Here is a 16,364-nt window from a genome sequence, read left to right on the forward strand (position 1 = left end):
CACAACCCTGGATTTAGCAGTCCAATGCTCAGACCACTGAGCTATCCCTCCGCCTTCTCCCCTGTTATTGTCCTCTAATTGAATTAGAAGTAAGTTTTTTAGAGGCTGAAATTGCATAACTCAGTAATGAGTGATCAATTATGATTTTAAATTTCTAAGGGAAGAAACTAATTTGAGACCCAATATTCTGAGTAGACCATGGACTCTGTAATCCTTTCCACTATAATGCAAAACCACACTGTTGTGCATGTTGGCATTCCTGACAGCATGTAAATCTGGAGTTCAACCATTTAAAAACTCTGGTGTTTTTAGTGGCTTTAATTTCATTTAAATTGTAGCGTACTGCTTAACTGGCATTTTAATTGCATAGTCACTATTTACCAATGGCTCTTCAACACAAATGAGTTCTGTACATTGTTGACAAGTTAATTGTGCTTTCCCAGGAGGGTTTGTACTGCTAATACTTACTTGAAACCTATTCATATTTTGTGTTTAAGATTCTAAACTAGAGTAAATCTTTTATGTCCAAAAACACTTTATAAAACTTATTCCAATATACACCTTTACCTTGATATAACGCTGTCCTTGGGAGCCAAAAAATCTTAACACGTTATAGGTGAAACCGTGTTATATTGAACTTGCTTTGACCCACCAGAGTGTGCAGCCCTCCCCCCGGACTACTGCTTTACTGCGTTATATCCAAATTTGTGTTATATCGGGTGGCGTTATATCGAGGTAGCAGTGTATCTTGTGTCATTGTGGAGACTGCAACACAATATAATTCAGTATTTTACTGGTACTAACAAACAACTACTAAATTGTGTGTCTGAAGCTTGGTAAAATATGATATAAAGTTGATTATGGATTTTTATTTTGTTTTTCTTGGCAGGAACAGCTACAACTATTGCTACAGGATTAACACTGGGTAAGAGCCACATATTTAGAAGCTATTAGTATTTGGAGACAAACAAATATGCTCTAGGCCAGGGGTTCTCAAACTGGGGATTGGGACCCCTCAGGGAGTCGTGAGTTTATTACAAATGGGGGTCACAAGCTGTCAGCCTCCACCCCAGAGTCTGCTTTGCCTCCAGCATTTATACTGGTGTTAAATATATAAAAAAGCATTTTTAGTTTGTAAGGGGTTCGCACTCAGAGGCTTGCTATGTGAAAGAGGTCACCAGTACAAAAGTTTGAGAACTACTGCTCTAGACCAATTGTTCTCGTACTGTGAGTTCTTGCCGAGGCAGAGACCTGGTAGCCGCATGGCATGGGTTCTCCTCATATTAAAGCTAAAAGTATATTAATATTTCTCCATGTAAGGAATTATTGTAGTTGCCACAGGTTTAATGCTGCCACTGATGGGAGGTCAGGTACACATGGTTATGAGGAAACTTTTGGCTCTTTTTATGGCAATTTGCTTAAACTGGTTTCAAAGGATTGATATGCTGTTGGCTGAGACTAATGAGGCCATGGGCTATATGTGTTGTTTTGGACCAAAGTGCACTGAACTGAAGAACGTGGGTGCTCTATCTAGTTGACATTTGCTCACCCTTACATTTCTGGGGCCTGCTGAGCTTTAGGAACCATGTCAGTGCTGTTTGAAAGAGAGAGAGACAGACAGACAGACACACATTCACACACACACACACACACACACACGTACGTATATATAGATGTATATTTTTCAAATTGAGGCTCTTCAGGGAAACGTTCATGTTTCTTCACAGATATACTTTTAGTGATGGTTCCTTCCCGCACCAAAGTTTATTGTACGTCTATCAGCCTTAGATATGGCAATATCCACTCTGGTGTTCTCCATCAGAACTGCTGCCTCTACACAGTTGAGGGAGTACAGAACCCTTTCAAGACCTAAAATTATTGACTTCCTGCGTGGATAAACATTATACAATAAGTGGTTTATGTGAATGCACATTACCTCTGTGGGTCATGCACAAAGAGAGCACTGTCTCGTTCAGTGTTTCTTCATTCACAGTGTCAAGATCCATTTGGTTGTGGAAAGCTGTCTTTTGGCCTTCCGTTCAGTATGACTGAAGTGTGTTAGCTTGTTCACCTCAAGTGATATTACTGTCTTTGGTGATGAACTTGCATTGGTAAACTGAAATCAACAAATATTATCATTCTGGTTAGGTTGGGGCCCATTGTTCTGGGCACAGTATATTTTCTGCCCCAAAGAGCTAACAGTCTAAATAGACAAGTTAGACAAAGGGTGGGAAAGGAAACAGGTGAAATTATGTTGGATTCAAAGTTTGTAGGTTCAGATCCCCATGGAGTCTCCAATAGAAAGACAACTGGATTTGTTGTTAAAAAAGAACTTTGCTGCCTACCCTTCGCTTGAGTGAACCTGGCATGAACAGACTTGTTCTCTAACTCCTTTTGATGGACGGACAAAAAGTGTTGAGCTGGGAAGGAGCCTTCGAAAGATATTTCTACCTTCATTGTTTCTCTGATGCTTCTTTAAATATTTCATATTTCTCAGTCATGGTTATGGCAAGAAATGCAGGTGTCAGTGTACCTGTTCCTGAAAATCAGATAGCAAAGCAAAATAGCTCCTCGCCCAAAGCAGCAGCTGAGTCCTAGGTGAAATTGAAGTAAGCTATACCACCATTCAAAGCAGCATAAAAGGGGATACAGTCATATTATAGCATCAGACTGTTTTTATGCTGTTCTGTGAACAAGTTCAATGAAAGAGGCCTAGTGTAATAGAGGAAGATAGAACAAATCAAGGGAAAATCACCCCCAGAACAGACTGCATGACCCCTAGAATACGTGTTTGGAAGTGGTGTCCTCTCCTGTACGGAGAAATAGTCACTCATTTCATTGAGCAAACTGGCAGTTACCTTCCAGTTACCAAGTTTAGCTTTCTTAGTCCTGGCCAAAAGACCTTCTCACCATTACTGTTTCTATCCAAAACAACTCAGAATTAAGGAGAGGGCTGTAATGATTCTGGTGGCATCATACTGGCTGCAGAGAGTATTATTGTCAGACCTAATAACATGACACTAAAACCTGGTATGACAATGAGGTGTACCCACTATAAGAACCTAAACAGAACCACAAATGTTTCTGCCCTTCAGAAAGGACCTATATACATACGGTCCCATCATGTTACCTAATAAAGCTTTCTTCCTGGCATTTGAAAGGAAGCAACTGAAGGAATTATATTTGGGCAGAAAATCTCTATGCTTATAACTTCCAAATAAATTGACTAACTTAGTGTGCTCAATAATCTGACTAAAACCTAAAAGCTGGTGTTCAGTAAGTAGTTACACCAAGTTTGACAAAAATAGAGACTCTACTAGAGTTCCATCAGGACTGTTTCACTATGAGTTTAAAGGTGCCCAAGTTAAAGCACACATTAAATGTATCCCATGTAGGGGGTGTCCAGTGGGAAGAATCTCTCCATCTATATACTAAAATTTCTTCTATCAGCTTCTCATAAACTTCAACAGAACTCTAACCTGGTGCTGTATCCCCTGCACCTGACCACGCTTTGAACACTTGGTGGACCTTCTTACCAAGTCATTCTTGCAGCCAAGCAAATATTGGATTTGGGAGCTCTGTCAATAAAAAAAAACACAGTACCTGTCCTTTATAATTATATATTTTTTTGCATGATCTTGACATTCGTCCTTAAAGTCTGCTCCACATGTTACTCTACTACAATCACACGTACAATCTACATGACTGATGGAAAAGCTATGGTACTCCTTTCCATTCTGTATGGATTTTTACATCCTGATGTCTGTGCAGCAGTAAAAGGTCTAGACAAAACTGAAGCACGTACAGTACACCCTCACTGTAACAATGCCCTGGGGAGCCAAGCCATTTTTTGGTATATCCAGGGATTTGTTCTAGTGATGGGAGGGAAGGGGAGAGGAAGAGATTCTCCAGCCATGGCTGGGGCAGAGGACTCCTTCGGCCCCGGGGCTGCTGCAGGAGCTGACAGTGTTCCTCCAGCAGCTTTGGGGCCACAGGTGAGATCCAGCAACCACATTCATTATAGCCCAAGTTTCACTATTGCGAAGGGCATTCTAGCAAGGGTCTACTGTATTCTAACTGTAAGGGACAACAAATACAAGTCAAAGAATTTACCTTCTCTATGCTGAGCACACTTGAACAGGTGTAGCAGTTTTTTGGGTGGATTCCTGTCCCTCCCTGTATTCTGTATCAAAATACTTCAAAGCTGATATGCAAGTCTCATTCAGTGCTGTATTTGGGATTATAATGTTGCAGGATATAATAAATCTGTCAGTAAATCAAAACAATCTGGGTGCATATTTGAGTTTGCTTATATGTTAGGTTAATTTCTCTTCATAGCTATATGCTGATGGATTACCATTGTGGGATTCTGAGTGCCTTCCTTTTATGAAGAACAGTAAAACTTCCTTTCTTCAAGTAGTAATGACCACAGATCCAAACCATCCTGATTTAGTAGAAGGATCACTACTCAAGAGATAAATTAATAACATTTAACTCTCAATTTAAATTAGAAGGACACAATTTTCATTATACCTCTGACAGATGTTCAGGTCTCAGTTTTGACTTTACAGATACAAATAAACAAGACCCATTGTAAGATCTGTGGACCTTCCTATTTGAAGAGAGGAAATGCTGTGATAAGCTTTTATACATAATCTTATTGTCTTCCTTGTGTAGAAAGGAACCAAACCAAACCAAAATGTGGGGTTATGTGGGATTCCTTCAAGGTCCTTGTCAAGGCATTTACTTGGTAAAATTCATTTTGAAGGTCATAAGTTTACTTTAAAATTTTGGTATTTAGAATGCATGACACCTGGTGACAAAAATGTTAACTTGAACATTTATGCCTCAACAAAATGTCTTAAGAATGATGTTCATTGTTGTAGGAGCTCCTGCCGCTACATCAGCCTCTACCACAGGTTTTAGTTTAGGGTTCAACAAACCTGCAGGATCGGCCACACCATTTGCTTTGCCTATTACATCTACCTCAGCAAGTGGCCTCTCACTTTCTTCTGCTCTTACATCAACTCCTGCAGTAGGTAAGGAAATACTGTTTTGCACTCCGTGCTGCATTTTGCATTCAGACATATCAAAGTACTTTACAAGCACTCTGAAATAGATGAGCATCCTTACTACTCATATTGTCATTGCTTGCCTTTTACATGGGACTAATCTGAAACACAGAATTTAAGTGACTGGTTGAGGTTTACTGGTGTTTATATTAGGAATCCTAGCATAGATGGGTCATCAGGTACTATCGTTGTTTAAATGCTCAGAGTTTCTTTTAAGCACCACATCATCTGGTAGTTATAGGTGATGTCTCATCTACACCAGAGTTTCTAATGTTGCCAATACCAGTGGAGCTCAGTTGTGTTGGCAGTGGTGGGAAATGGTTTTTAAAAATGATCTCCCAAGTGTAGAAAGGGCATCATAATCTTGAAAATGGTTAATGTCTACTGTCAATGAGACAAATGGTTTTGGTACTGTTAAACCATGATGGAGAATATGTACCTACGGTAAGATGTCCCATGCTTAACATACTAATATGCAGTTGGCACCTTCTCCATATATGCAGTTTACACAACCATATTTTCCATAATCAAGTGTTGATTGAAAAGCCAGCTACATCAGCTAACCGTATGTGTGTACACCAAAGCTGTTCACCACACTTTGCCACATTCTCGTTTGTCAAGATGCTACAATATTTCACCTCTTATTCTCTGCATGCTCCAAAAACTCAAATCATCCATTCAAGTAGAAGCTTTAAAGTCACAATTAGCCGTTTTTAGCCTCTACTATGTGAGATACTTTGATGTTCAGCTGGATCTAGTCATCTTCACCTACATGCAGAACTAAGAGCAAGGTTCCACTTAGTTTGCAGCAACAAGTACTTAATTGCGTCAGATTCTGCAGCATTCTACTGGAAATTCTTAAAATTTTTTGATAGTTTCAGATAAACTTGAATAAAGATGTTTTGATTGAATTACATTTTAAAATGAATACTACAGTCAGTACAGTTGCCCCTGTCGGTGATGATTAGGGCCCTACCAAATTCACGGTCCATTTCACGGCCAGCGGGTTTTTTAATTGGTCAGTTTCACAATTTCAGATGTTTACATCTGGAAGTTCACACTGTTGTAATAGTGGGGGTCCCAACCCAAAATGGGATCATGGGAGGGTTTGCAGAGTTGTTTGGAGGGGGTGGGGGTGGCCGTCCCAAGATTGCCACCGTCACTTCTGTGCTGACTAGGCAGCAGCCTCAGAGCTTCCTGCAGTTAGAGGAGGTTCCGGGAGTGGGGGGGGGGGGGGGGGTAGGATCTTCCCCATACTGCTAGGAATGCCCCAGCTGGGGGCTCCTAGCTGCTAGTCCAGGATAGATTAAGGCCGGGGTCCCCTGGAAAAATGGGTGCCCAGCCCCAGGGTGGAAGCCTCAAGCACAGGCAGCCTTGAGTCCTGACTGCCCCAAACCATGGCTGGGGGGGCCGAAGCCCTGAGTCCGGGCTGCCCTGAGACTGGGCTGGAGCAGCAGGGGCGGTGCATCTGCTGGGGAGGGTAGAAGCCCCAAGCCCTGGCTGGAGTGGGGTGGAGGCTGCGGAAGCCTTGAGCCCGGGCTGACCTGGCAGGGGGAGGGTGGAAGCCCCAAGCATGGGCTGCCTTAGCTGCAGCTGGCAGGCGTGGAAGCCCCCAGCCCCGGCCAGAGCCGCTGCGGGAGGAAGCTAGGAGCCAATTGGGAGGAAGGGCAAAATTCCTGATTCCGGCCTGACCTGGCTGGAGCGACGGGGAGCAGAAGCCCAAAGCTTTGGCTGCGGGGCTGCCCCAATCCCTGACTGGACTGGGGGGGTGGGGCCCGAGCCCAGGCTGCTCCAGCTGCAGCTGCCAGGAGCAGAAGCCACCAGCATGGCAGGAGATACTGGGGGAGGAAACCAAGAGCTTGGCTCTCAGAGCTGCAGCAGGAGCTGTGAGGGTGGGAGAGGAACAGAAGCCCGAAGCTGCTGCAGCGCAGAAGTGAGGGTGTACCACCCTCATTTCTGTGCTGATTCTGGAGGTAGCTCTGATCTCCCCACCAAGAGCAGCCATGCAGGGGAAGGACAACTCCTGCCTCTCCCCAGCGTGGCCGGACTAGCAGCTAGGAGCTCCAGGCTCTCAGCATCAGGGGAGATCAGATTTCATGGGCTGATTTCACGGTCTGACATGTCCGTGAAATTGGTAGGGTCCTAGTGATGATATTAAATTTAGTTTATTGCTGCAGATTTCATTCAGTGTTAACTCTCCTTTATGATGAATGAGGCAGTTCACACCTGTGAGTAATTATTTTAGGCTGTCTGCAGACTGTATAGTCTGTGTATTAAGGATGGTTTCATTCTTTCAATTTCAGGTTCTACTGGCTTTACATTAAATTTGGGTGGGACAGCTGCCCCAACTACAAGTGCGTCCACAGGCCTTTCACTGGGAGGAGCCTTAGCTGGTTTGGGAGGTACACTCTTCCAGAATGCAACCACAGCAGCAACAGGTAAAAATAGTTTTATTCTTTTCCCACTTCTATTTCACAGTGCTGAAACACAAGTAACACCATGTGGTTACTGTAAAACTTAAATAATTCCCTCTGAAACTTTTGCATTTTCCCTGAATGTTACTGGTTTTAGCAAGTCATAAAATACCAGACAATACAATTACCTTCTAAATATTCTACTTCTTCCGCCTTAAATTAATTTAATTTTGGCAGCTTTCTGCAAGAATGTAAGTATTTTTCCATTACTCCTGGGGGAATTCTGCAACAATGCACGCATGCGGAATTCATGTCCCCCACAGATTTCTTTGCTTCCCCGCAGAGAAATGACTTTCTGATGGGGAAGCAAAGGGAAGCCACAAGAGCGGTCATGCGCTACTCCCCAGCAGCGCAGGTGTATTGTTTTGGGTGCCCGGAGCAGCCAGCAGAGAGGTAAATCACTGGAGGGCTGGGGGTGCTCCAGCCAGGGGCTCCTACCCTGTGCCAGGCTAAGCTGCTCATCCTGGCTGGGCTGAGGAGGACAGAACTTTCTCTTCCTCTGCAAGGAGCAGCCAGAGCTGGATCAGACCCACCCCCAGAAACCTCACTGACTGCAGGAAGCTCCACATAATCCCCCCCACTTCCTTCCCCCATCGCTCCTCAGCCATGGGGCAGGGGGAGGGAAACTCCTCCCCCATCTGACCAACCCCCGTGTATCCGGACCCACCTCATACCCAGATCACCCCACCAAGCCTCACCACCTGCACCCAGACCCCCCTGCCACTGATCCCCCCCCCCCACACACACACACACCAAACCTACACCCTAACGAGCCTTACTCTTTGCATCCAGAGTCCCTTTGCACCCAGACCCCCCTTGCCAAGCCCCATCTCTCTGCATCTGGACTCCACCTCTGCACTGAGACCACTCTCCGCACTCTAACCCTCACTACATCTGCACCTAGGCGACCCTAACTAGCCCCCCGCACTTAGATCCCTGCTCCACTGAATCCCACCAAGCCAGCACCTGGACCCCCCATGCTGAACATTTCACACCAAGACACTCCCCCCAAGCCTCAACCACCTTCACCTGGACTCCCCTGCAGAGTCCCATTGTGTCTGCACCCCAGTTCATCCAGATCCGCACCCAGACCCCCCCATCATGCCACCCACACCCAGATTGCCCCACACAGAACCCTATCATCAAACACCTTGATCTCCTCACACTAAGCCCCTCCATACTTGGATCCTGCTGGGATAAGCTTGCCTGCCTACATCTAGTGTGCTTGGCACAGAGGGGCAGGTCTGGTTCTTGCACTGTGTCAGGGTTGGGTGCAGCTTTACCACAAAGACCATGTTCCGGGTGGGGGAGGGGGCAGGATTATCTCCCACCTCTGTGCAGTCAGTGTCTTGTGCTCCCTACTGCCATGCTGGAGCCTCCACATTTAGTTATTGACAAAATGTGCAGAGTTTTGCAGGATTTAAAATATGTGCAGAATTCTTTGGGCGCAGAATTCCCTCAGAAGTATTCCATGAAGTAGTTACCATAGCTGCCATAAAGGTGTTATGTGATCATAAATGGAAGGGGAGGTGTTCTATAAAATAATCTCTTCATTAATATGTGGTTTGCACTATGAAATGCTTTGAGAACTCTTAGTATAAAATAGTCACCGGTTCCTTTTTTTTAGCAGTGATTTTTGTGAGTGAATTTAGAAAACCTTTGAGCTACAGCAGTGGAACTTTAAATCCCCTTTGTTAGATCGGGACCCCCTCCAGCCCTGATGTCCAGGGACAACAGCTTGGCGAAAAACGTAGTATATACCCCTCTATCCTCTGCTGTTAAAAGGGAGGGTGCTGTTCCTGGATCCAATGTGGGGTGGAGTGAGGAGCACGCCAATCTTTCATATTGGCCTTAGTTGTCTAATAAATATGGTATTTTTCCTCTTTTTATTATATTGCAGTAGTGCCCTGTGACTTTAGTCAGGCTTGGGCCTCCAGTGTGCAGGGGTTGTAAAAATACAGGAATTCATTTTCTCTGTTCTGAAACACTTAGTGTAGTTGCTGTATGGAATGGAGAGCTTTACTTTCTCCCTTTGGCTGATGTGGGAAGGTGAGATCTCTTCATACCCTTTCCTAGCTACTTGGAGAAATGCCTCAAATCGTTACTTTCCTTAAAAACTTCTAGAAAAGGTGATGAGAGATTCTGTCACCTTCCTGTTCACACTCCCCCAAAATAATAATCCTATTCAGCTGTAGGAAATGGCTAGTTGCTAAGTGAGATTTATAAGAATTTTGTACACTGCTTCTCAGAGTCCTGGAGAAGGCCTCTGTGAAACTAACAAGATCTTTTTGTAAACTCTGGTCAATTGCTGTCTGTTGGCCACTGGCCATACGAAAGACTAATGGCTCAAATTTTCAATGCTGGCTGCTTGCTATTTTGCATATAAAATGCAATTAAGTGGATATTGTGCACTCCTTTTAGTATGTGGAAGTAATGTTGAAAAATAGTGTATTAATCCTGAGTGAGGCAACATGACACTATGCAGTGATGAGGCAGGTAAAGATGTTAAAATTAGATATTTAGAACATTTAGTTCATAGAAGAAATTGTTTTTCTTCTCTTTACGTTATTTTCACTGAACTTCCTGACCCAAGTATAGCTAAACAAATCCTGAAAACAAGATGACATACATAAATCTAATCACAATATATTGAAGCTAAAACACTAAATTATGTGTTACTGAAATACTTTTTGGGTTATTTGTAGGACTTGGACAGAATGCTCTGAGTTTGACTCTGGGGACGACTTCTGCTCCTTCAACTACTGTTAATGAAGGTCTTGGTGGCATAGATTTTAGTAGTTCTTCAGATAAAAAGAGTAAGTTGTTGATGCAATATTGTTTTTCTGTAATTTTTATGAAACCTTGGAAAATACTTGCTATAAAAATTCTGTTTGAAAGCACTTAGTTGAAAGATGTAAGTGAGGAGGCATTGATGGCTTGGTTTTTCTAACTCTTAATGGACACTGTAAAAATAAAGTATTTAAAAATATCTTTAATAATCAAGGGTGGTTTTAAGATTGATAAAGCTAAAAAAAGAAATTATGCAGTTTAGTTGTAGCCGTGTTGGTCTCAGGACAGTAAAGAGACACGGTGAGTGAGGTAGTATGTTTTATAGGACCATCTTCTATTGGTGAGAGAGACAGAGCTCTTCTTGAGGTCTGGGAAAGGTACTCCCAGCATCACAGCAAACTGCATGGTGGAAGAGATTGTTTAGTATATGTAGTTAGTACATGTTGTAAGGCAGTATTTCTCGAACTTGGGACGCCACTTGTGTAGGGAAATCCCCTGGCAGGCCGGGCCGGTTTGTTTACCTGCTGCGTCCGCAGGTCCAGCCGATCACGGCTCCCACTGGCCGCCATTCACTGCTCCAGGCCAATAGGAGCTGCTGGAAGTGGCGCAGACCAAGGGACGTACTGGCCGCTGCTTCCAGCAGCCCACATTGGCATGGAATAGCGAACCACAGCCAGTGGGAGCCACGATCAGCCGGACCTGCAGGCGCGGCAGGTAAACACACCGGCCTGGCCTGCCAGGGGCTTTCCCTACACAAGCGGTGTCCCAAGTTTGGGAAACACTGTTGCAAGGAACCGTTCAAAAGATGAGATGGAGAGCTTAAATTTATTACTCTGCTAGACATAGGCACTAATTCCGTGGGTGCATGGGGCTGGAGAACTCACAGAAAAAAAAAAATAGTGGGTACTCAGTGCCCACTGTCGGGCCCCACCAATCAGTTCCTCCCCCCTGTGCCTCCTGTCCACCACAATCAGCTGTTCAGAGGTGTGCAGGAGGCACTGGGGGGAAGGAGTGGAGCAAGGGCAGAGAAAGGAACAAGAAGGGGTGGGGTGGGGCCTTAGGGGAAGGGGTGAAGTGGGGGCTGGGCCTTGGGGTGGAGTGGGGGTCAAGCACCCTCGGGGAAATGAGGAAGCCTGAGGAAGTGCTGCTAGACACTAAAAATCACAGATTGAACAGAAACACTAGATTTATGGTTTATTACTACAATCTGAACCATCTAACCCCCTCTCTTTATTCTATAACTGCAGAGGTGTTAACAGGCCATGCTATCTTGAATATTCCCTTACAATATGTGCTAACTACTTACGGTAAACAATCTCTTCCACCTTGCAGTTTGCGGTGACGCTGGGAGTACATTTCCCAGACCTGAAGAAGATCTCTGTGTGTCTCAAAAGCTTCTCTCTCTCTCACCAACAGAAGTTGGTCCAATAAAATATATTACCTCACCCACCTTGTCTCTCTAAAAGAAAAATAGTAATTTACTCTTTGCACTTCTCTTGCTGTGGCAATTTGACTAAGTTTTCAACTATTTTAACTTGTAGGTTCTTATACATAAATACAGTGCAGCAATATTTTGCTTGCAAACTTGGTGTAATGAAATGCCTCTGGGTGGATTGTTGGCAGCAAGGATCAAACTTGGGATCTCTGAGTCTTAAAGTATGAATCTCTACAGGTCTGTTGCCTCAAAGGCTGTGTCAGGCTCGCACATGTACTCTGACCACTTGGGAGTGTGGGGAAAATAGAGCTAGACTATAAGTGTGTGTTACAAATGCAAAGAACCTGTTTGAAAGCAACTTTCTTTCATTGCAATGAATTTTAAGTCATGGAAGCATTTCTAATCATGTGGGGTTTATGTAACTCTCCTACAAAGTTGATTAAAATAGTCTGTAATCTTCTTACTGTCTTTCTAATACTTTACAGTAATATACTTTTAAAATTCCTTAATAAAATATTATATCAAAAGCAGTTTAAAAAAAGTACTTTTGTACTTACAGTACACCTTTTGCCAATTAGTAAGTAATGTTTATGAAGTTAATATGAGCATACATTAAGGGGGTTTGGTCTTCCACTTCCCATGTCAGACACTAGCTAAACTAGTTATTCCCAGAGTTTTAAAGCAAAGATGATGCATTTTCTTCAGTGTTCACATTATAGTTGAGTAATCCCTTGGTTTTTGTGGGGAGAGGGTAGTTAAGAGCAGTTGTTCAGGGTAGCTATTTCAAAGGCTGGAATAGTAGAATAGCAGGTTAGAAACCATATAAAATCTACCCTTGTGAGTCTTACTTGAGCCAGCAGAAGGGTATGTATTGCATGTTTTGTGAAAGAAGACTTTGCTAAAGGAGTGTACTGGTACAGTGGGAAATGTGGAGGAGGCCTATCACTTAAGAGCCATATAATTACCTATTACCATAATATCTGAGTGCCTCAGAATTATTAATGAGTTTATTCTCTCAGCATCACTGTGCAGTAGGGAAGTATTATCTCCTTTTTACACATGAGGAACTGAGGCACAGAGAGACTAAGTGACTCATCTGTGGCCACACAGGAGGTCTCTGATGAAGCAAAGCATTGGACCATAGTTTCCAGAGTCTCAGGGTAGTGCCCTCTCTGCCGAACCATCATTCCTGTTCAGGAGATCCTTGTCTGTAAAGTGCCATGCACCACAGTGATGCTGTCTAAATAAGAGAGACTGTAAGTGGCAGGGGGCAGGGAATAGAAACCTGTAATGAAGGAGGAGGGGAAGAGTCAACTAAATTTTCTTCCAAGTGGGCTGACCTAATGCCCTAAGCCAACATGCACAGAGGTGAGTGATAGTCATCAGTCCTTCCCCCAAAAATGTCTTAAGGCTTATTTTGCTTGACAGTTGTTCAAGGTATCAATTCTTATATAAAATTATCTGTATCTTCTAGGTGATAAAACAGGAACAAGACCAGAGTAAGTATGTTTAGTATTCCTCTTTACATTCTACAGGTTCTTAGAAAATAGTGAAGCTTTAAAATGTTTCTCCTATTTTGTTTCTTTGGCCTTTAAAAATGCCTATATACTATGAAGATGCAATTATCACTGTTAAATACGTTATGGGAGTTGACTGTTCTGATTAAATTTTGTAGGACTCAAATAGGTGGAGAGGGGGTCACTGTCCCATAAACCACAAAATACAGATCCAGTGTTTCTGGTTATTAGTAATTAGTTTGTAATAGCACCAAAGGTGTGCTAGATGCTTTCCAAATGCAGAGGGGGCATGGTCCCTGTCTAGAGGCATATGTAACCTTAAATTTGCTTAGTTTAGCTTCATGTAGAAGGTTGTATTTAGTAGCTGGAGTTCAGAACAGAGAGAGAGGACTCCTGTGGTCTCTCTGTTCCTGATGCTCTTGCAGACTCATTACATGGTTTTTGGAAAAATCTCATCATACTCGTAAAACTAAACTCTTGCAAAACACTGAAGAAGTTGGTCCAATCAGATATTACCTCACCCATCGTATCTCAGTGAAGAATTAAGTAAGTTGGTGCAGTTCTTCACAATTGGTTTTATAAAAGGAAATTCAAATCATTATTACTTATTATAGTATTCATAAATTAAATACATACTTGAACAGCAGAATGAATATTTACAGCTCTTTGACAGTTTAGTAGTGGGGTAAAGTTGTTTAAAAGTACTCTGTGTCTATGTATGCATATGTTATCTTTTGGCAGAGATAGTAAAGCACTGAAGGATGAAAATCTACCTCTACTAATCTGTCAAGATGTAGAAAATCTCCAGTAAGTATTTTCCTTATACTAGTTGGGATAACCAAATAATTATGTTGTCATGCTTTAAAGTAACAAGTGGTTTAATCACACTTTTAAAAATTGTTTTAGATAGTGAGGATACACTGCTTATCTTTTGAAGGTACAAGATATTTAGAGGGGTTATCTTTTGTTGAAGTTCCAGTTTTAGAATGCTGGGGGTGATGGTGAAATTATAGTATATTGCAGTTCTGTAAAAGAGGCAAAAGCCAGAATTATCACTCAGTATTGGTGGTTTGGGATTTCATCAAGATTAATTTTATTTTTATTAAAACAATACTCAAGAGGTAAAACTTTTGTGTGCTTTAAATGTAACAAATTAAACTTCTGCTTCCAACTTTTTTCAGGAAATTTGTGAAAGAACAAAAACAAGTGCAGGAAGAAATTAGTAGAATGTCTTCCAAAGCAATGCTTAAAGTACAGGAAGATATTAAAGCTTTGAAACAGCTTTTGTCAGTGGCTGCTAGTGGACTACAGAGAAACACTCTTAATATTGACAAATTGAAAATGGAAACTGCCCAGGTATGTTAACAAACAAGTATCATTTTATTAGCTCAGATCAGTAAGCATATGATTTCACATAAGGTGAGAGGCATGCAGGGTTGTCAATCACTCTAATATTAGAAGCTCAAATTATTTGTATATTGACCAGAAAATAGAATCTTAGACTTTCAGGTCAGAAGGGACCATTATAAGGTCGTGTAGTCTGACCACCTGCACGACGCAGGCCACAGAATCTCACCCACCCACTCCTGTATCAAACCCCTAACCTATGTCTGAGCTATTGAAGTCCTCAAATTGTGATTTAAAGACTTCAAAGTGCAGAGAATCCACCAACAAGTGACCTGTGCCCCACGCTGCAGAGGAAGGCGGAAAACCCCCAGGGCGTCTGCCAATCTGCCCTGGAGGAAAATTCCTTCCCAACCCCAAATATGGCGATTAGCTAAATCCTGAGCATGTGGGCAAGACTCAGCAGCCAGACACCCAGGAAAGAATTCTCTGTAGTAACTCAGATCCCACCCAAAATAATTTTACAGATGAAAGGTTGGATCACTTCTTGTAAATCTTAAGGATATATCTACCCAGCAAAGAAAAAACAGTGTCTGGCCTGTGCCAGCCGACTCAGGGTGGTGGGGCTTGGACTATAAGGGGCTGTTTCATTGCAGTATACAGTGTTAGGCTCAGGCTGTAGTCAAGGCTCAAGGACCGTGCAGGGTGGGAGGGTTCTAGGGTTTGGGCTCCAGCCTTAGCCAGGAAGTCTACATAGCAATGAAACAGTCCTGCAGCCTGAGACCTGCAAGCCCGAGTCAGCTGGCACAGGCTAGCTGTGGATTTTTCTTCACTATGTAGACATATCTCGAGATTCCCAAGAGAAGAACACTGAAAATAGAAATCCTATAATCACTTGTATAGTCAGATGTAGGGATATTAATTACGAAGTCAGTAAAGCAGCAGTAAAAATTGAATTTTCTTTATTAAAAGCATGGCACTTAAGTCTGGATCTAGTTTATTTTGTCACCTTCTTATATTACTCACTTGGGAAATATTTCTGCAGGGCAGTGTCTCTTAGTATAGAAGCGGATTAGAGATCATGCTTTGATTATCCTAAGTGGAAGCAAACAAAATAAATTGAATCTGCATTTTCTTTCATGTTTGACATTTCATAAAATCTAATTATCACTGTAAACATTAGACTTTAGTAAATGTGGCATTTTCAAATCAGTCTGGAATGACACAAGAATACCTTATCTTCTGTTTGTTAGCAGTTGTGAGAGCTAGAAATAACTTCCTTGCTGTCAGACTAGTTTGTGGTCTGTTCAATCCCAGCATACTAGTATCTATTCTTTTCAGTCACTGAAGGTTCTAGGTTGTAAGAAAGCAATGAAATAAACGCAAATGTTTAGATAGTTTTCACTTTGTCTTGCAATTGGACATTGTTCTATACAACATGCACTTGGTATGTAGCTAACTTTAAGTGGGATGCTTGTCAGTCTAAGTTTTCACCTGGGAGGACTGTGGCAAGGTAAACGCTGCTAGCCTCTAAATCGCTTCCTTAAATTCAGAGGTAAAGGAACTGTAGCACTTTATTTTCCACTACTCTTCAGGATTTTGCTTGCTTTGCTACTACTAACTATGATATGTAACCTATCACTTAAATCAGCCTCTGTACCAGATGACTGTAGGATAGCTAATGTAATGCCAATTTTAAAAAGAGAAAATGCTGGCTGTTACTGAAATTAAG

General features: G+C 42.5%; 1 protein-coding gene across 4 annotated transcripts in view; it reads left to right on the forward strand.

The window, feature by feature from the left end:
- Positions 1-16,364, forward strand: part of NUP58 (nucleoporin 58) — a 61,342-nt gene that overhangs the window by 5,223 nt on the left and 39,755 nt on the right. For all 4 annotated transcript variants that reach the window (XM_039531644.1, XM_039531645.1, XM_039531634.1 and 1 more), the window contains exons 3-9: positions 890-925; positions 4,887-5,039; positions 7,376-7,510; positions 10,252-10,362; positions 13,246-13,270; positions 14,030-14,095; positions 14,470-14,644. In XM_039531644.1, coding sequence (XP_039387578.1) covers positions 890-925; positions 4,887-5,039; positions 7,376-7,510; positions 10,252-10,362; positions 13,246-13,270; positions 14,030-14,095; positions 14,470-14,644 — 701 coding nt within the window. The remainder of the gene's footprint in view (positions 1-889; positions 926-4,886; positions 5,040-7,375; positions 7,511-10,251; positions 10,363-13,245; positions 13,271-14,029; positions 14,096-14,469; positions 14,645-16,364) is intronic.

This window comes from Mauremys reevesii, linkage group 1 (assembly GCF_016161935.1).
Source record: "Mauremys reevesii isolate NIE-2019 linkage group 1, ASM1616193v1, whole genome shotgun sequence".
NCBI classification, from domain to species: domain Eukaryota; kingdom Metazoa; phylum Chordata; order Testudines; family Geoemydidae; genus Mauremys; species Mauremys reevesii.